A 22,079-nucleotide genomic window follows, 5' to 3' on the forward strand; every position below is an offset into this window, starting at 1 on the left:
AGCAAAACTCAAATGGCAACTTTGCCTTGGGGGTTAGGTCATCAGATCGTGTTGGCTATAGGACCTTTGACGTTCAGCAATAGAAGGCACCCTCCCGTGGGGCTAATCGAAATACTAGACTAAGCCGATTGCGGGCTTAAGCCAATGGAAAACACACCAACGCAGGTTTAGTGTGAAAAACCAATGCCAAAACAACATGTAATCTACAACAAAACGAAAAGAGAAGATATTTGCAGCCCAATCCAGAAGCAGGAAGGGAGTTTCCCACACCCTGGGTCGGAGAAGAGCCTTCCCTTGCCTGGGAAGGGCACGGGAAAGCCTGGAACGACTGAGACAAGCAAGGACTTGGACTCGAGAAGGAGCAACACACACAAAGAAATCCTCTCTCTGAAAAACTAGAGAAACAAATACCCTCCAGTCCCGCGATGGTATTGTCCTGAATCAAAATAACATTAGCATTATTTTTCTAAATTCTTCCACTTACTTGTTTAATACAACCAGGGTAAATAAGCACGTCGTTTGGTGTGTAATTTTCATCTCATTTTACGTAGTTCTTGCTTTTTTGCTATGCTTTTAGACATAAATTAAATCTCAAAAATTTTTAAAAAAATGTCAGACGTTCAAAATAGTTTTAAAATATATAAAAATAATTTAAATTTGTTGAACGATATTAAAATAATTTTAAAGCAATTATTAAAATAAAATTTAAAAATTGAAATATAAATTTTGGACAAATTTCAATAAATTTTTATAATTTTAATGCGTCTACATACATCATTGAAAAATGCTCACTAAAAAGAAAAAATGGTTAGCAACCAACTGAATTGGTTGCAAATCCATTAAAAGTGATTGCCAATTACTTTAGCAACAGATTTAGTCGATTACAATGAGACTGGTATTAATTAATTTATATAAATAAATTGGCAAATGATTTTAGAATTAGTTGCTAATTTTTTAAAAATTGGTGGTATCTCTCCCTCTGAATTTAGCAATTGATTCGTAAATTCATTGGGGAAAAAAATGGATTTTCGAAAAAATTGATGATATTTTTGCCTCTAAATTTAGCAATCGATTCACAATCAGTTGCAAAAATCAGTTACTAAATTGATTTTAGTTGGTTACAGAAATCAGTTGCTAACAGCAATCGATTACGAATCGGTTGCAAATTATAGAGCCAATTAAAAAAAGACTCTACAATTTAGCTATCGATTCAGAATCGGTTGCTAAGTATGTAATGGCAATCAATTGCCAATTGATGCCTTGGGCCCTGACAAGCAGGACAATGTTCATTCTCAAATGAGGAATAATTTTCATAGAAGCCATTAGGCTGTATGAATTTCCCAAATCAGTAGTTGGCCATTTTCTCATTTTTCTGTTTTCTAAACACGTAGGTAATTTACATTTTATTCTAAACATGACCTTCATACAGTTGGTTTCAATTTCCTATTACAGGGGACGCAAATTCAATCTTGAATCAAAGTTCAGTAATAGGCATTGAAAATTTTGGTGCTCTCATTGTGGAGAAAGAACTCAATCTAACACTGGGATCGAGTGCACTTTTTGGCTGCACCAGATAATGGCTTGTTGGGTTGTTTGAACCTTGAAAGGTCTGTTTTGTTGAGACTATGTAGGTTGACACCGTGGTTGTATTCTGTGTTGTATTTAGCAGTGTTTGTATAGTAATTGTTTAGTACAGGTTGGGTGTATGTGGTGCGACCTGTTGATGACGGGTAGCACCATCTGCTGGTTTTGGACTTCCTGAGAGAAAGACATTATACGTTAATAAATTATTGCTTCTTGTGAGCAAGGTTAGAAGACATCACCATTTTATGGATTTGAGAATACTTGTGGTCCTTGTGGTTTTTGTTTAAGTTGTAGTCTTGCAGTTATCTCTTCTCGTGTTGACATATATATGCTGCTTAATTGAGAAGTGCAATGAACTTCCATAGTTACAAGTAATTTGTTTGACTAGTTATGTTAAAAAGCAGTCTTAATCTTATTTAAAACCCAGTTAATACCAAGGAGTATTCAAAAGTTAGGTACATCTTACATTATGGTGTGCCACATTCAAGCTTTATCATATCAAGTTAATTTTGTTTCTTACTTTTCTTTGTTTCAAAGTCCATGGTTTTTCATGCTACTGAATCTGATGAGGTGCAAGAACACAATGAAATGATGCTAGGGAGGAATAGCAGATTTCAAAATGAAAAAAAAAAATTGTTTAGTTACAAAATCGATTCTGAAGCCTCTTTGCCACAACTGCACAAAGTCTCTAACAATGATCCTCTTTTTCCACTTTGAACTTATTCCTCTGTTAGGACTTCTTTCATTCTCTCTTTTATGGATTATGTCCTCTAAGGACTCTATATTTGGCACAATTTTGCACATCTCAAATGATATAGTATATAACAATTTATACTTTCTCTGCTCACCTAAAATATAATTTTATTTTTTAATGCTGAATAATAAATTGAGGTGAAATTATTTTATCATGTATGTAGTAGGGCATTTTTAAAGTAAAATTTTGTTGTAGCATATTAGCATGTAGGTTTATTGCTCTTTTTAGTGTGTAGAGATTTCTCTTGATTTTCATAGAAATTGAAGTCTTCTAACAATGAGGTCTTAGCTAATTAACTCTTAAATATATTCAGCATTTTCAAACATTGCTCAACTCCAATCTGCAAATTATTATAACAATTGTGTCAATCCAACATTTAGAACAGAGTCTTCTAGGCAAAAATTTCTATTCTAGCAGCATATATCTTTTGCCAGATATATTGGATAAAAATATAAAATCCATATGGTGGGGGCCCACTCTACGCCATTGCTTTCCATTTACTTTGTGTTGACTAAATAGAGCAGTGCCTAAGCGATCCTTCCTGGAAGGCGAATAATCGAGAATTGCACCTTTTTCCATGTAATTTTGTTAATATATAATTCCAATTCACATGAGTTTGTGGACTAAATGCTAATCATTTCATGTTGTCCATTAGAAATATGTTCCTTCCTAGAGGAATATTATGGTGTTTCTGGCCATCTTCATCCTTTTTCTTTTTTTCATTCTTCCTTTACTTCTTCATTTGTTCATAAATTTCTTGTATCAGACTATTTAGTTTACCCAAATATTCATCTCTAATATTATTTTGCTCTCTGTAGCTTGTTCAAAGTCACTTGCACAAGACCCTTCTTGGATAATTTTTATAATTCATCTTGAATTTTGCTCTATATTTCATTTCCGTCTCTTAATTTTAATTTATTAATAAAAAATCCTTAAAGATTAATTTTGTTTCACTAAAATTCCTTTAACCTGTTATATAAACCTGAGATAGTAGGTTTTTAAAATGAAAAAAATGAAATTATCTTTTTACACCTTATCCTTTCACATTCAACCAAAAAAAAAAAAAAAATCAGCCATTTCAAAAATTACTTGGACTTTATTAGAAAAATATCAATACTATCATAATGATTTATTTTCTTTAAAATAAGAGAATTTATCCATCAATGAAAAGTAATGAAACTATATTTATAGATATCATACTATAGTTTCGAATACATTTTTAATTTAAAAATTTACTATACTGAAACTATATTTATAGATATCATACTACAGTTTAGAGTAAATTTTTAATTTAAAAATTCACTATTACATATTAGAGGAATTTTCTTAAACAAAATTAAAATTTAAGAATTTTTTAATAAAAAATTTAAAATTAAAAAACGAAAATAAAATATGGGGCAAAATTCAAATACAACTATAAAAATTACCCCTTAAACGTTGCCTTCCACATTAAGTTTGGAATTCAAATTTATGAGGACTTTGTTTGCAGCTTTGTAGACTTACTTTGCTGACAAAATACTAGCCATTCCTTTAATTGTTCATTAGTAAATAATATGTTCGTTCATCAACCTTTCCCTGCAATTCGACATGTAATGCTTTGTATTTTAAGCATTTATATGAAAGAAGCTGGAACGAGCACAGTGGAAGAAATTGCATTCAGTTTTACTAGAGGAAAGAGTAGAAAATAAAGGGAAAAGCTTTTGTTAATTAATTAATTCCCATGGTTAAACCCCACACAATAAGAGCCGCAGCAGCTGCCTTTGCCATTAAGTATGAAATTGAAATTTCTGATTAATGCTGGCCATACAGAACAAAAGATTAGAGAGAAAACATTGGAAAGGAAAAATAGTTTGGACAAAATGATTTCTTATTCGATTTTTTGCTTTATCGAGAGCACAGTGGATTGGAAGAGGGGAAAGCAAAGGGAAAAAGCTTTTGTTAAAGTTCCTATTACTAAACCCCACACGCTAAGAGTAAGTTTGGAATTCAATCCCAACGAATTATTAGACCCACTCTACTCTACTGTTTTGCATTTACTTTGTGTGGACTAAATAAAGCTATACGATCCTTCCTGGAAGGCGATTCTGATGTTGACGAAATGATTCTACATAATTATCATATACTTTGTTGACTAAATGCTAGTCATTCCTTTTTGTCCATTAGTAATATGTTCCTTCCTAGAAGAATATTATGGTGTTTTTGGTCATCTTCATCTTCTTTCTTTTTTAGTTCTTCCTTTACTTCTTCATTTGTTCACAAATTTCTTGTATCAGACTAGATTACCCAAATATTCATCTCTAGTATTTTGCTTTCTCTACCTTCTTCAAACTCAGTTATCATGGCTTCTACTTCTTCATCAGCCCCTCCCTGCAAGTACGATGTTTTTATTAGTTTTAGAGGCAAAGATACCCGTTATGGTATTCTCTCCCATCTCTTTGAAGCTTTGCAGCGAAAGCAAATCAATGCCTTCTTGGATGAAGAACTTCGTAAAGGAGAAGAGATCTCACCAGCTCTCTTGAAAATAATCCAAGAATCCAGTGTCTCAATAGTCATTTTCTCTGAAAATGCAGGTTCTGCATGGTGCTTGGATGAGCTTGTTGAGATACTTAAATGCAGGGAAGAATCAGGACAAATAGTCCTACCAGTTTTTTACAAAGTAGATCCCACTGAGGTTCAAGACCTGACAGGGAATTTCGGGAAGGCACTTGCTATGCATGGAGAAAAAGGCAATTCACGGAAGGTGGATACCGAAGCGTGCTTTGATGGAAGTAAGCAACTTTGCAGGATGGGATTTACAGGAAATCAAGTAAGTATATTACTTTTTAATTACTCTTTACTGTAGTTTTTCTAGTTTTCAATTTAAGGGAAGGGAATCAAAATTTAGAAATTTTTAACTGAGTACTGATACGGTGTGTCCGCAAGTGCACGGGTCACAGTAGTATAGTTTTAAAAATTGATATCGATCCCACAGGGAATTGTGCTTAAATTGGAAATAAAAGTATAAGCTAATTAGAATGACAAAAATTAAAAGATATTAAAAATAAAATCTAAAAATTAAAATTAAGACAAAAATTAAAGATGTAAAATGAAATTTGGAATTAAAATTGGTATTTGAGGAATTAAAACTAGATCAATCAATTAACTAAAATTAATTAAACTAGATTACCAAAAATTAATTTGAAATTTCTATTTATGAAATTAAGAAGAATTAAATCTAAAAAAATAAAGTAATTCTAGATATTGGATTTAAATTTAAATTGCTATTTATGAGGTTTGGAGGATTTATATCTAATTTCAATGAAAAATAAATTGATTCTAGAGATTGGATTTTCAATATTGTTTGCATGTGATTTTTTCCCTAATTTAGCCAAACACATGAGAATTGCAATTTTGAGGGAAATCAATTCTTAAATTTTTGAAACCTTTTTCAAGCATCTCAAAATTGGTTTTCATTAAATCAAACCCTGTTTTCACGGTATTTCAAATCTAACAAAAACCCAATTAATGCTCTAATTGATTTTTGGAAAGTTCCCCTTAATCTTCTTAGCTTATTTCTAACACCAAGAAAATAAAGTTTATTGCAAGATTATCCATCCCCAATATTCACTTTTCAGTCCATCTATTAAGGATTAAAACTTAACTTAATGAGGGCCCATTCATCAAGCAAGGAAATAAGCACACAAGCAATAAATCAAAATATAACAATCTTCATTTAAATGGCTAAATCAGTTCAAAACCACAAAACAAATCAATATTTACAAACCCATCTCTAGAATCTCAATCAACTACTCACAAATCATTGTTTAAAGACAAACCCAAATGAAGAAATGAAGAAATAAAGGAAATATAAGCTTAAAGGGGTAGAAAAACCCAGCAGATTTGCAGCAGGATCTCTGCAGAAAAGTGCAGAAACTTGATCCTTGCTGCTGCTGGAAGAAGATGCAGAAAATGCAGAAAATGCTCCTCTTTCTCTCTTTCTAACTTTTTCCGAAAATGACTCCCTTCCTCTCTATATGGAAAGAAAGTGATAGAATGGGTCTTTATATAGGCTAAGAGACTGTTCTAGAATGGGTAAAAGGGGGAAGGATCCAGAGAAAGTGAGGTAAAAAGCTGGAGTAACGGAAATGCCACGTCAATTATTTTCCAGTAAAAACGACATAAGCCGAGTCAGTTGTGTCGCTCTCGGCGTGGATATCTGACGATTTGACACAACCTGCGACATGAGCTAATTCGGTTGTGCTGCAGGTTGTGTCGATCTCGGCCATTTTTTTTTTTTTTTTTTTTTTTTTTTCTCAACTTCAAAATTTTTGCAATTCGATTTTAATCTCCTCCAAATGGCTACTCTGATCAAATTTCTCCAGTTTTAACCTACAAAACAAATAAATTCCAAAAATTAAACTAAGAAATGTAAAAATTGTAAAATTGACTAAATATATACTAATATCTAAAATAATAGCTATGAATAAGGGTAAATTATGTGCAAAAATTACTCCTAAATGATGATATAAAATGCATGCATCAAATTCCCCCATACTCAAACTCTTGCTTGTCCTCAAGCAAAATTTCGTTGAAACTCATTTGGAAGGGAATAGAATCAGTCTTTGAAAACACAAAATTCACTAATCCAAACCACCAACTTACCTCTAGCCACCAACATTCCAAATTCCCACCAGCAAAAGCACAAAGAATGAAGCAAGCACTCTCAACTATTACAGAATAGCTAAGAATTAACCAATCAACCCAAGCAACAAATACCAACCAGCTACAAGAGTCAATTGTGCCAAAACAAACCTAAATGAAATAGATAGCCAATGCGTCTCAAATAGATGGTGAGTAATGTATGGAAGATTATATTGCCAAACCCATATGCAAGCATAAAAGATCTAACTCTACTAATGTAACAAGCATTTTTCAAAGAATCATTAGGTCTTTTTAAGGGTTGTAATGGGGTCCAATAGGGTAAAATTATGGTTAACAAAGAAAGGGAATAAGGTAAACAAAATATGAGAATAATATTAATCATGAAACTCAAAGTGCATCCATTTTTTTTTTTTTTTTATATCCAGAGGAAAGAAATTCACAATGAATCTCAAGTGCTATCATAATGATTATACAAAAGGGACTACTTTTTATGCTTATTTTATTTTATTTTATTTTGATTTTGTATGTGTCCCTATTTCATGTCACACCCAAAATTACCTTTGGGATATTTTGGTGACCTTTTCAACTTTTCACGATTATTTTAGCACTTTTCAAGATGTTTCAATCCTCCGAGATTTTTTTTTTTTTTTTTATATTATCATTTTTTATGCACTTAATTGCTAAAATACTATTCTCATAGATAGGTGGTAGTGTTTAGGTTTAATGGCTAGGTAAATGATTTGGGTTCCAAAGAAATTAGGGATTTAAGGTTCAAGGGGGTTTGCAAGGGTTAAAATGAAATTAAGGTAGGTTAAGGCTAAATGTGAGGTTTAAAATATGAAGGAATGCCTAAATCATATTCTTATCAAATGCAAGTTAAAAATTTCGCTTTGAAAGATCTAAGATGCTTGTTCTAGGAATGGTGAGACGACAAGGACCATTTTCTTCCTTAAAGGCTTATCCAGACACTCAAAACTCAAAATAATTAATCAGAATCTGTATACCTAGATGAATGTATTAATTTTCAGCTATTAAGTAAGAGAAAGAATAATGCTTAAGACTTTGTACCCAGCTGGAACTTTCATTCCACTAACCATCTAAAGGGAAGTTGGATTGCTTGAATAAGTGGCTTATGGAATTCAAAGACTGGTTTAAAAATCAAAAAATTTTAAATGAAATGCATGAGTGTAAATGTCAAATCAACCTATATGCAACTAAGTATGCGTAACTAAGTATATGGGGCTATATGCAAGTGTATGTATGTGAATATGTACAAGTATGAGTGTGTCGCTAAAGGAAAAAGTAATTTTTGCAAAAAATTTACCCTCTCCCCCATACTCAGAATGAACATTGTCCTCAATGTTAGAAGTGTGCAAAAAATGGGTAGCTGATATGTGCATAAAGAATTATTACCATGTTGCATAAGCGAGAGCACAACTTGTGTTGACAGTGACACAAGCTGAGATGAGAATTATTACCTCATTGAAGTGCAGCCAATTTAATTAGATAAAATTTGGACAGCTGCTGCACTCATTGCAAAAGAAACAGTGCAATGGAATCCATTAAATCGATTAAGCTCAAAAAGTTGGAATAGGGAAGTTAAGTGCAGAGAATATAATTATCAAATGGAAATTCCAAAGGAGCATATCAAAGGAAGTGAGCAATGTACTAAAAACATAAAAGAAAAATGTATGTTATGAGGAACTAAAAAAAACTGAATAAGTAAATGGTTAAAATAAAAACAACACAAGCAAAATATTAACAAGTTCAAAATACTAATTAACGAAATTAAAGACATGAAATGTAAATGGAGAATAAAAGCTGGTCAGTCGGGTATGAGAAGTCCTTTGCCCTTGCCATCTTGTGACGGTGGTGGTGCTTGTGGTGGCTGCTGTGGAGAGAGAATGTTCAAAATCAGTGCTTGGTTTGTTTCGATCTTCTCCAGCTTAGCTCGCATGACTTTCAATTCATCTTGCATTTCAGCACTTCGATCCAAATATATGTCAGCTAAATCTCGTAGTGTCTGAAAATTGACCTCTGTAATTTGCCGAAAAGAATAGATCTCATCACTGAGATTCTCCATGAATGTCAAAAGAGTTGCTATGGATGGTCCAGAAGCTGTTGATGAAGCAGGTTGAGCGGCTGGTGGAGCTCGGCGTGAAGGTTGTGTGGGAGGCTGCACAAATGGTCGCTCAGATTCTGAGGAGGAACTAATGGCAGTGGGAGAACCAGGTGGTTTGTCTGTTAGTGCAGGAATCTCATACTGCTTGGTAGCTTCATTTTTGATACAAAATTTTTGGTTGGCTAGATGAGGTCCATCCAAAAATAACAAACCAGTTGGAAGAGCAGGACACTTGTGCATTTGAGGATTAAACCCAAAATAATGTGCAATAGGTGTGACCAAGCCTCCAAAGACAATACTACTAGTACCCCTAGTGGTCTGGCGAATCACGTGGCGGCAGAAATAATAACCAGGGGAAGCCTTTCTGCCAGTTTTTGCACACCACAAAAAGAAGAGATCATATTGTGACATTGTGCCAACACTGGATCCTCTGCCTAAAACTGTATTTGCAATTAGGCGCTGAAGCAATCTCAAGGCATGATTCTCAATCTTGGAGGCCTTACTGTGTCCTGGTTTGAAAGTACCTGCTGAAGGGGCAATGCGCTTCCAAAATTCACATGCATTATAGTCCCATTGGTTAGTAGGTATTTTGAACAGACCATCAGGTGGAAAGCCAAAGATATGGTGAAAATTATCCATAGACAGCACCCTATCTTGACCAAGGCATCTAAAATGGATCGTCAAGTCATTGTCCAAAGCAATTTTATGCTCATTAGTGGACAGGGAGGCCAGAAATTCCTGCACTAAAATGGGGTAGACCAGTTCCTGTTTATGTGCAAATCGCACCCAACCTAAAGCATCTAACAGAGACTGCATTTCATCATAAATCTTCAAGGTTTTAAGTGTAGACACATCCAAATACCTAGTTTGAATCATTTGTCGGGCTGCAACCCTTGCCTTATTTTTCTTCATTTCGTCAGTAGGTAGTGTCCAATGTGTAGCAGTAGGCAAAGAGGAAGGGAATGCAAGGTTACCTCTAGATTTACCGGGGCGTTTGACCGCAGATTTCGGAATGCCACGTCGTTCAGCAGGCGCGGCGGGCATTGGAGGCGAGCTTGGGGGTTGTTGGGCGGCTGGTTCGGGTTGTTTCCGCTTGACGCCGGCCGTCGATTTGTGAGGCTTGATACTTTTCGCCTTTTTCTTTTTGAGTGTGGCGATCGGAGCATTAGCAGAATGAGCCGGCGATTGGTCGGCGTGCATGGGTGGGGTGGTTTGGGGGTTGTTGTGTGGGGAGTGGGGAGGCGAGTTTTCGAATGATAATGGAGAGTCGGTCATGGCAAAATGGAGGGTAGTGATCGGGGAAAGAGAAATATGGGAAGAGTTGCGGCCGGTGAAGGCGACGGGAAAAATGGAGGTTATGGTAGGGAGGGTTGTGTCGGGGGCGATGTCGAGAGGAAGATGAAGGCGATGGGTTATCGGGTTAGGGGCTTTAGGATTGGGTTGTGGGCTTGGGTATAGGTTTTGGGTTTTAGTTTGGATTTTAGGCTTAATTTCGGGCTTGGGCTGGTGGGGTACGGTTTTTAGGGCTTTGGTTTTGCTGCTGGCCCATTCCGGTGAAGGGAGTTTTTATCCCAAAAGGGTGCCCAGCGAACACAAGCGGCGACACAAGCAAGACCCGGTTATGTAGTCTGCTGCCCAATTTGACAAAATTTCATAGCACCTAAAAAAATTGAAACAAATTAGATTTCAAATAATTAAACCTTCATAACATGAATTCTAATTGTCCAACTTGTTGTGTTCATCAAATACTCGCACAAAATAATTTTTCAAAGCACCAATTTACACACCCATATTCAAATAATTTTCTTGTTAAACCAAGATGTTAAAATTTGGAAAAATTTTCTCTTAAAATTAACCAAAAGGGCAATGAATCCAGCAATATGAACCAGCAAATATTCAACAAAACAGAGATGAAAATTATAAGTGAACAAATTAAAAACCTAAAATTTAAAGCTAAAATTTAAAGTTAAAAATAAAATTTTTATTGCTCATATGCTTGCAATGCATTGCATCCCATCTGCACAAGGAAATTAGGACAATGTTAAACTCTGAATACGGAGTATATAAAAAAAAACTTAAAACAAATGAAAGAAAAATTGGGAGTTATGCACAAAAATGCTAAGTTTAGGTCTTTAGCTTGACCATACTTACTCAAAATTTCATGGAGAATGAGAAAGATAGCAAGTTGCTATTTTCTCAATTGGCTCACCAACTGAATAGTGCTTCAACCTTTGCCCATTTACCTTGAAATTACCCGATTTTTCACCAAAAATTTCAACAGCACCATGGGGGAAAATTTTCACAATTTTGAATGGACCTGACCACCTTGATTTTAATTTTCCTGGAAAAAATTTCAACCTTGAATTGAATAAGAGAACCAAATCTCCTTCTTTAAAGTCCTTTTTCTTGATATGCTTATCATGCCATTTTTTAGTTCTTTCTTTATAGATCCTAGCATTTTCATAAGCATCAAGTCTCAATTCTTCTAACTCATCAAGTTGCAAAAGTCTTTTGTGTCCAGCAGCTTGTAAATCAAAATTGATTGCTCTAATGGCCCAATAAGCTTTGTGTTCTAACTCTACGGGCAAATGGCATGATTTCCCAAAAACTAACCTATAAGGTGTAGTTCCTATGGGGGTTTTAAATGCTGTTCTATATGCCCAAAGAGTGTCATCTAATTTAAGGGACCAATCTTTTACGGACTTATTGATTTTTTCTCCAAGATTTGCTTGATTTCTCTATTTGTGATTTCTACTTGGCCATTTGTTTGAGGGTGATATGGTGTGGCAATCCTATGCTTTACCCCATATTTTCTCATCAATTTTTCAAATTGGTGGTTGCAAAAATGGCTACCACCATCACTGATTATGGCACGTGGGGCACCAAACCTGGTCAAAACAAATTTTTTCAGAAATTTTACCACAACTTTTGCATCATTGGTAGGTGTAGCAATAGCTTCTACCCATTTAGATACATAGTCCACCCCTACCAAGATATATTTATTCCCATAAGAAGATGGAAATGGCCCCATGAAATCAATTCCCCACACATCAAATAATTCAACTTCTAATATGGACTGTTGGGGCATCTCATCTCTTTTGGAAATGTTGCCTACTCTTTGACACCTATCACACCTGCTTACAAAGTCTCTCACATGTTTAAACATATTAGGCCAATAGAAACCTGATGTCAAGACCTTTTCAACAGTTTTTGAGACACTAAAATGACCACCATATTCAGAGGAATGACAATGGTAAATAACATCATGCATTTCTTCCTCTGGTATACATCTCCTAATTATTCCATCATTGCATCTCCTAAACAAAAGCGGTTCTTCCCAAGAATAAAATTTAACATCATGCAAGAATCTTTTCTTTTGCTGCCAAGATAAATCAGGTGGCAAGACACCACAAGACAAGAAATTCACAATATCAGCAAACCATGGAAGTGCAGAATTCAACACATACAACTGCTCATTCATGAAAAACTCATCAATTGGCACAATTTCATCATTTTTATTTTCAGTTTTCATCCTAGAAAGGTGATCAGCCACCACATTCTCAACACCCTTTTTATCTCTTATTTCCAAATCAAATTCTTGAAGTAACAATATCCATCTAATCAACCTAGATTTAGCTTCTTTCTTGCTCATCAAATACTTTATTGCTGCATGATCAGTGAAAACAATTACCTTTGAGTTGACCAAATAAGAACGGAATTTATTGAGTGCAAATACTACCGCAAGGAACTCCTTTTCAGTTGTAGCGTAATTGACTTGGGCTTCATCAAGGGTTCGGCTTGCATAGTAAATGGCATAAGGTTTTCTATCTTTTCGCTGGCCAAGGACAGCTCCAACAGCAAACTCGCTTGCATCACACATGATTTCGAATGGCAAAGTCCAATCCGGGGGTTGCATGATAGAGTCATTGTTAATGCCGTCTTCAACCTGCAAAAAGCAACCATACAATCTTGATTAAAATCAAATTTAACATCATGATTCAAAAGATTTGTTAAGGGTTTAGCAAGTTTAGAAAAATCCTGAATAAATCGCCGGTAAAACCCGGCATGTCCAAGAAAACTCCGCACTCCTTTGACAGTGGTTGGAGGTGGCATTTTTTCAATAATTTCTATTTTAGCTTTATCCACTTCAATTCCCCTATTTGAGATTAAATGCCCTAGAACGATCCCCTCTTGGACCATAAAGTGGCATTTCTCCCAATTCAACACCAGATCATTATCAGCACATCTCTGCAAAATTTTAGACAAATTAGTCAAGCATGAATCAAAATTAGTTCCATATACTGAAAAGTCATCCATGAAGACCTCCATAATTTCTTCAATAAAATCAGAAAAAATGGCCATCATGCACCTTTGAAATGTGCCAGGCGCATTACACAATCCGAATGGCATCCTTCGATAAGCAAAAGTGCCATAGGGACAGGTAAAGGTAGTTTTTTCTTGGTCATCAGGATGTATTGGAATTTGAAAGAAACCAGAATATCCATCTAAGTAACAAAAGAATGAATGCTTGGCTAATCTCTCTAACATTTGATCCATAAAAGGAAGAGGAAAATGGTCTTTTCTTGTAGCATTGTTCAACTTCCTGTAGTCTATGCACATTCTCCAACCTGTAATAGTTCTAGTGGGTATCAATTCATTATTCTCATTTTTAACAACTGTCACCCCACCTTTTTTTGGTACAACATGCACAGGACTAACCCACTCACTGTCAGAAATGGGGTAAATAATTCCAGTAGCTAGTAATTTTAGGATTTCCTTTTTCACAACATCCTTCATTGTAGGATTCAATCTTCTTTGATGTTCAATGGAAGGTTTACTATTTGGCTCCAGGAAAATCCTATGCATACAAACTGTTGGGCTAATTCCCTTTATATCATCAATTGCATAACCCAAAACTCTTCTATATTCTCTCAAAACTCTCAACAATTTTTCTTTCTCAATATCAGTCAAACATGCATTAATTATAACAGGATATGTTTCATTCGGTCCAAGAAAAGCATACCTGAGGTTGGAAGGAAGAGGTTTAAGATCTACCTTTGGGGCATCCTCTATCTTTAATGATGGTGGTTTGATCTCCAAATTTTGCACTCCTTCAAGTTGAAAAATTGTGGCTTCAGGATGTGGTGGAGAACTCTCCAAGTGTTGTGCAAAAGTAGCCATGTTATGATTATCATCATCAATGCTCCCACCATGGACTAAGCAATTTTCAAGTGGGTCTTGTGGATAGCTTTGTCTGAAATGCTCTTGAACAATCTCATCAATAATGTCTATCCGCAAACAAGACTCAACTTCTTCATGTTTCCTTTTCATGGCTGGATTGATGTTGAATATCATTTGATCATCTCCCACTCTAAGTGTCAATTGCTCACCCTTTACATCAATTAATGCACCAGCTGTTGCCAAAAAGGGTCTTCCCAATAAGATAGGAACTTTTGTGTCTTCTTCCATATCTAAAATGACAAAGTCCACCGGAATGTAGAATTTCCCAACCTTGATAGGCACATTTTCAAGAATGCCTTCTGGATACTTAATTGAATGGTCAGCCAATGAGAGATACATGTTTGTGGGCTTTAACTCTCCCATATTCAATTTTTCGTATATTGAAAGAGGCATTAGGCTGACACTAGCTCCAAGGTCACACAAGGCATTTGCCACACAATTATCACCAATATGACAAGGAATGGAAAACACACCCGGATCTTTGAGTTTGGGAGGTAACTTCTTCTGAATTATAGCACTGCATTGCTCTCCCAAATTGATGGTGTCATAATCTTCTAGCCTTCTCTTGTTGGAAAGAATCTCCTTCAAAAACTTGGCATAACTTGGCATTTGGGATAGTGCCTCAGTGAATGGCACATTGATATACAATTTCTTTAGCACTTCAAGGAACTTGCCAAATTGTTTGTCTAGCTTGTGCTTAATGAATCTTTGAGGGTAGGGAAGGGTGGGTTTGTAAGGTTCAGGTGGGATGTATGGTTTCTCTCCCTCATCTTGCTCACTTTTGCTTTCTTCTTCTTTTTCATTTTTCTTGCTCTCAACTGAATTTTCTTCTTTTGTGCTCTCTTTTTCTTCTCTCTTGTTTTCACTCTCTTGACCAACTTTTTTACCACTTCTCAAGGTTACAAACTTACATTGTTCATGAGGGTTTTGTGGTTGGCTAGGTAGTTTCCCATAGGAATTGCTTCCTGATGAGCTTGCTTGTTGCGCCAATTGGGTCTCCAACATGCGGTTGTGGACTTGTAATTGATCCATGGTTTGTCTCATGTGTTGCATTTCTTCCTCCAATTTGCTATTCATCTTGCTTTGTTCAACAAAAAATTTCTCCATCATGCTCTCCAAGGTTGGCTTCGGTTCATGGGATGGAAGGGATTGTTGTGCTCTTGCTTGATATCCAGGTGGTGGCTGCCTTGTGGGCTGAAATTGAGGCTGAAATTGAGGCTTGTTTTGCTGCATAAACTGCTGGTTATGAGTATGATTTGAGCTTTGGCCTTGTTGAGCAAAAGTTGCTTGTGGTCTCCATGTTGAGTTGTTCACATTAGAATAAGCATTTCCCATAGGTTTCTGTTGATAACCTCCTGCATAAGCGGCTTGCTCTTGCAAATAATCATCACCATAAGAAGAGTAATCAACTCCACAACTTTGAGTTCCATCTGTGAAGGCAACTTGTTGCATAGTTGTAGGAGTTGAGGTTGTTGCCTTTGTGCAAAAATCACTAAGAAGCTGAGTCAACTGATCAAATCTTGCATTCATGTAGCTAACTGAGTCAAGTTCATAGATCCCAGCTTTCTTTGGCTCAAGTGCTCTAGGATTTCCCCACAAATGGGTATTATGAGCAATTTTCTCTAATAGATCATAGCATTCTTCACTTGTCATTCTCATGAAATCTCCTCCTGCTTGTGAATCAATTGTGTTTCTTATGGCTGGAGTAACTCTGGTGTAGAAATTCTGAACAATCATCCATTTGGGTATTTCATGATGAGGACATTGCCTTTCAAGCTCCTTAAATCTCATCCAAGATTCATACAAAGTTTCATCATCTCTTGGTTTAAAAGCTACCATCAAATTCCTCAAATGAGTAGTTTTCCCAGGTGGGAAAAATTGAGATAGAAAAGCTTGAGATAGCTGCTCCCAAGTAGCTATAATAGCTTGTGGAAGTGAGTCATACCACTCCAATGCTGAATCCCGAAGAGAGAATGGAAATAAAGTGAGTCGAATCACTTCATCAGAAACTCCAGGCTGCCTTTGTGTACCACATATCATCAAAAATTTCTTCAAATGAGAATGAGGATTTTCAAGTGGAGTACCTCCAAATTGTGAATTCTGAACCATTTGAATAAGACCAGTTTTTAACTCAAATTGATTAGCTCCAATAATAGGTCTGTTATCTCTCACATCTGCACATCTAGGAAAAACATAGTCTAACATGGATCTTCTTTGAGGATCATTTTGATTAACCACAGCATTTTGCCCGTTTTGCTCATTTGCTCCATCGTTTCCACCAATAGCTCTATTTTGATTCTCCATATTTTCTATTGTCTCCTCTTGCTCAAATATTTGTTGTTCTTCTTTTTCTGCTTCTTTTCTTCTTTTGTATTTTTTTTTGTTGGCTCGACAGAATTTTTCAATTTCTGGGTTGAACAACAATTCAGTGTCACTTGTGCTTTTCGATCGTCTCATAAACAAGAAAAGTACCTGAAAAACACAAGGAACAATAGTGAAAATAAAAGAAAATAAAAATTCTAATTAGCTTAAAACAATTAAAATCCAACTTAAAAACAAACAATTCCCCCGCAACGGCGCCAAAAACTTGATACGGTGTGTCCGCAAGTGCACGGGTCACAGTAGTATAGTTTTAAAAATTGATATCGATCCCACAGGGAATTGTGCTTAAATTGGAAATAAAAGTATAAGCTAATTAGAATGACAAAAATTAAAAGATATTAAAAATAAAATCTAAAAATTAAAATTAAGACAAAAATTAAAGATGTAAAATGAAATTTGGAATTAAAATTGGTATTTGAGGAATTAAAACTAGATCAATCAATTAACTAAAATTAATTAAACTAGATTACCAAAAATTAATTTGAAATTTCTATTTATGAAATTAAGAAGAATTAAATCTAAAAAAATAAAGTAATTCTAGATATTGGATTTAAATTTAAATTGCTATTTATGAGGTTTGGAGGATTTATATCTAATTTCAATGAAAAATAAATTGATTCTAGAGATTGGATTTTCAATATTGTTTGCATGTGATTTTTTCCCTAATTTAGCCAAACACATGAGAATTGCAATTTTGAGGGAAATCAATTCTTAAATTTTTGAAACCTTTTTCAAGCATCTCAAAATTGGTTTTCATTAAATCAAACCCTGTTTTCACGGTATTTCAAATCTAACAAAAACCCAATTAATGCTCTAATTGATTTTTGGAAAGTTCCCCTTAATCTTCTTAGCTTATTTCTAACACCAAGAAAATAAAGTTTATTGCAAGATTATCCATCCCCAATATTCACTTTTCAGTCCATCTATTAAGGATTAAAACTTAACTTAATGAGGGCCCATTCATCAAGCAAGGAAATAAGCACACAAGCAATAAATCAAAATATAACAATCTTCATTTAAATGGCTAAATCAGTTCAAAACCACAAAACAAATCAATATTTACAAACCCATCTCTAGAATCTCAATCAACTACTCACAAATCATTGTTTAAAGACAAACCCAAATGAAGAAATGAAGAAATAATGGAAATGTAAGCTTAAAGGGGTAGAAAAACCCAGCAGATTTGCAGCAGGATCTCTGCAGAAAAGTGCAGAAACTTGATCCTTGCTGCTGCTGGAAGAAGATGCAGAAAATGCAGAAAATGCTCCTCTTTCTCTCTTTCTAACTTTTTCCGAAAATGACTCCCTTGCTCTCTATATGGAAAGAAAGTGATAGAATGGGTCTTTATATAGGCTAAGGGACTGTTCTAGAATGGGTAAAAGGGGGAAGGATCCAGAGAAAGTGAGGTAAAAAGCTGGAGTAACGGAAATGCCACGTCAATTATTTTCCAGTAAAAACGACATAAGCCGAGTCAGTTGTGTCGCGGGTTGTGTCGCTCTCGGCGTGGATATCTGACGATTGACACAACCTGCGACATGAGCTAATTCGGTTGTGCTGCAGGTTGTGTCGATCTCGGCCATTTTTTCTCAACTTCAAAATTTTTGCAATTCGATTTTAATCTCCTCCAAATGGCTACTCTGATCAAATTTCTCCAGTTTTAACCTACAAAACAAATAAATTCCAAAAATTAAACTAAGAAATGTAAAAATTGTAAAATTGACTAAATATATACTAATATCTAAAATAATAGCTATGAATAAGGGTAAATTATGTGCAAAAATTACTCCTAAATGATGATATAAAATGCATGCATCAAGTACATTAATCTTAACACAAAGCACCAATTCAAACATAGACAGCACTTGTACGGAAAACATAGTAATTATATATTACTGTTTACTTAGAAGTGTAAGTCTACCATTACTTACTAGTGTTTGTTGTTCACATGTGACTAGGTATGAGGCCAAATTAGTTGAGGGAATTGTCAATGATGTTTTGATCAAATTTAGTGATATGTCTAAAGGTGATGATTCTTATGATCGCAACTTGATTGGAATTAAACTGCGTGTGGAAGAAGTGGAACGGTTGTTAAATGAGAAGCAGATTGTAGGAATTTGGGGGATGGGAGGCATTGGTAAAACAACTATTGCACAAGAAGTATTTCATCGAAACAAGAATAAATTTGATGGTCATTGTTTCGTTGAAAATGTTAGGGAAACAATGACAAAGCAATCATCAAATTCAGTGCAAGTCAAAATCATTCAACAATTATTAAGGGACAAACATGTAGACAGTTTGAATGATTCTACTAGGAGAAGGCTTAAGAGTAAGAAGGTATTGATTGTTTTTGATGATGTAGAAGATCGAAACCATTTAAAAGATTTAGCAGGAGAGTGTGATTTGTATGGTGAGGGAAGTAGAATCATCATAACTAGTAGAGATTCACACGTACTTAATTCTGATTTTTCAGAGAAAGTCATATATGAGGTTGAGAAGTTAATTGATTCTCAAAGTATGCAACTCTTTAGCTTGCATGCCTTCAACCAAAATCTTCCTAAGGAAAAATATTTGGAGCTATCAAAGAAGGTGACAATCTATGCTAGAGGCAATCCACTAGCTCTTAAAGTTTTGGGATCTCATTTATTTCGTAGGACGATAAAAGAATGGGAAAGTGAATTGGAAAAATTGGAAGGAAAATCTCTTAAGAAAATTCAAGATGTTTTGAAAACAAGTTATGATGGGCTAGAAAAGAATGAACAGGAAATATTTCTTGATATTGCATGTTTCTTCAAAGGGGAAGATAAAGATGAGGTTGAGAGAAAATTAAAAGCATTTGGTTTCTATCCAGAAAGTGGAATACCTCGTCTAATTGAGAAGTCTCTGATAACTATTTCAAACAATAGGGTAGATATGCATGACTTGCTAGAGCAAATGGGCAAGGATATTGTTAATGAGGAATGCAAACAGCCTGGCGGACGCAGCAGGTTGTGGAATTATGAAGATATTGATCATGTACTGACAACAGAGACGGTAAGGACCAAATTAATCAATGAAGCTTTTATCATTATCATATTTGAATTTTGTAAGAATTGTAGATCTCGTGATGAATTAAGTATTAATCAATAATCCTTTTTGCTGTTATTTTACTAGGGAACCGAAAATGTTGAGGCCATATCGCTTTTTTCTTTTGGGGGAGTTTATTTCAAGCGTTTGAAGCCAAGTGCCACGGCCTTTGCGAAGATGTGCAATCTTAGATTCATCGAAGTATATGCAATGTCGAACAGAGTGCTCCTTCCTAAGAACTTTGAATTTTGTGCACAAGCACTAAGATGTCTTTACTGGGAATGTTATACTCTGGAATCTTTGCCGTTAAATTTTTGGCCAAAGAATCTTGTAGAACTTCACATGCGTTCTAGCAATCTCATACAACTGTGGAATGGAGGAGATAAGGTACAATTTATATATTTTAGCTATATTTTATAAAGTTAATTTGTATCTTCTAATTTATTGATATTTTTCTATTTAATTACAGCCTCTTGGAAGTTTGAAATTGATGGACCTTAGCGGCTGTGATGACCTGATCAGGATTCCGAACCTGTCTAGTATTGCCCCAAATCTCGAGTTTTTATATTTAAATAGCTGTAAGAGTTTGGTTGAAATTCCCTCTCTTCAAAATCTAAGTAATCTTGTAGAACTTCGTATGCGTCGGAGCAAACTCATACAACTGTGGAATGGAGGAGATAAGGTACAGTTTATAAATTTTAGATACATTTTATAGAAGTTAATTTGTATCTTCTAATTTATTGATATTTTTCTATTTAATTACAGCCTCTTGGAAATTTGAAATTAATGGACCTCAACTACTCTGATGACCTGATCAGGATTCCGAACCTGTCTAGTATTGCCCTGAATCTCGAGTTTTTATATTTGGAAAGATGTTGGAGTTTGGTTGAAATTCCCTCTCTTCAAAATCTGAGCAAGCTTACTGAACTTCATCTAAGTGATTGCTGCAAAATCAAAGATTGTCCAGAGATTCCGTGTAATATAAGGATTCTAAAATTAGACGGAACTGGAATAGAACAACTGCCCTCATCAATTAAGCATCTGTCTCAACTTGTCATATTGTTCTTGGATGGGTGTACAGCACTCGAGAGTCTTCCAAGCAGCATTGGCAATTTGAAACGTCTTGAAGAACTTCATCTAGCTGAATGTTCAAGACTCGTGACTATTCCAAGCAGCATAGGCGAGTTGAAATGTCTTGAAGAACTTCATCTAGCTGAATGTTCAAGACTCGTGACTATTCCAAGCAGCATAGGCGAGTTGAAATGTCTTGAAAAGTTATTTCTCCCGAATTGCTCAAATTTAGCAAGTCTTCCTGAAAGCATCAAACAACTTTCGAAGTTGAAACTGCTTATTTTAAGAAGTTGCGAGAGACTTAAAAGTTTACCAGGGCTTCCATCATGCTTAGAATTATTAAATGCAATTGATTGCCGCTCTCTGGAATCTGCATCAATTTCTTTCAATTTCTTAGAACATGAAGATGAAAATGAAGAAGCACATAAAAGTGAACATGAAAATGAAGAAGCACATAAAAGTGAATCTGAAGATTGCAAATTTCTTGATTTTAGTAATTGCGGCAAATTGAATAAGAAAGTAATGGAGGATGTTTTTGAAGCGCACCTGTTGGGTCAGAAAGTTACATTATTGATGGCAGGAGGTGAAGTGCCAGAAAGGATGAGGTATAAGAATAAAGGATCCTCGCTTTCCTTCAAACTTGACCTTCGTCACGTAATTGCCTTCTCTTTCTGCGTTGTTCTTCGTCCCTAGAGTTAAAGTGGATTTCATATGTGAATCTGGAAATAGGCGGGAACGTAATGCGTTCAACTTATTTAGCGATAAGGTCGTTGCGATTTGGAATGGTTATGTGTTGCTTTCATTCAATGGATTGAGGGCACGTTTTGATGAAGAGTGTTTCGTTAAGGCCTCATTTTGCAACAACGCCGACTGGTACGCGGATCTGCAGGAATTTATGGAGTGTGGGGTCCATCCTATATATAGTAGAGATAAAAAGCAGAAATGAAAAGCATCAAGATGACGAGGAATGCCAATCACCTTCTTCTTCTTCTTCACTCGATCTAAATCTCTCTCTATCTCTTCCTGCTTCCTCTTAACCAAACCCCACTCACTTTCACAACAGGTATAACTCATTTCTAGTTTGCCGATACTTTTTAGCATTCTTAATTGCTTTACTCTTACAAATACCTGCAATCTTTTGCAGCTCTATCATCTGCCGCTCTATTGTCATTTGAGAGAGGGAAGACTATACAGGAGAATAATTAAGCTCAAATCAGGGGA

General features: G+C 35.3%; 1 protein-coding gene and 1 non-coding gene across 2 annotated transcripts; both read left to right on the top strand.

Annotated features, from left to right (window-relative positions):
- Positions 1 to 4,908: 4,908 nt before the first annotated feature.
- LOC131172754 (disease resistance protein RPV1-like) lies at positions 4,909 to 21,804 on the top strand. Its single transcript, XM_058134274.1, has 6 exons — positions 4,909 to 5,144; positions 18,680 to 19,778; positions 19,875 to 20,174; positions 20,257 to 20,345; positions 20,606 to 21,463; positions 21,552 to 21,804. The coding sequence occupies exons 1-6, from the start codon at positions 5,053 to 5,055 to the stop codon at positions 21,802 to 21,804; spliced, it is 2,691 nt and encodes an 896-aa protein (XP_057990257.1). The 5' UTR covers positions 4,909 to 5,052.
- Positions 16,090 to 16,196, top strand: LOC131173600 (small nucleolar RNA R71). Its single transcript, XR_009143913.1, has one exon. It is a non-coding gene; the product is annotated as a small nucleolar RNA R71 (small nucleolar RNA).
- Positions 21,805 to 22,079: the final 275 nt, after the last annotated feature.

This window comes from Hevea brasiliensis, chromosome 14 (genome assembly GCF_030052815.1).
Source record: "Hevea brasiliensis isolate MT/VB/25A 57/8 chromosome 14, ASM3005281v1, whole genome shotgun sequence".
NCBI classification, from domain to species: domain Eukaryota; kingdom Viridiplantae; phylum Streptophyta; class Magnoliopsida; order Malpighiales; family Euphorbiaceae; genus Hevea; species Hevea brasiliensis.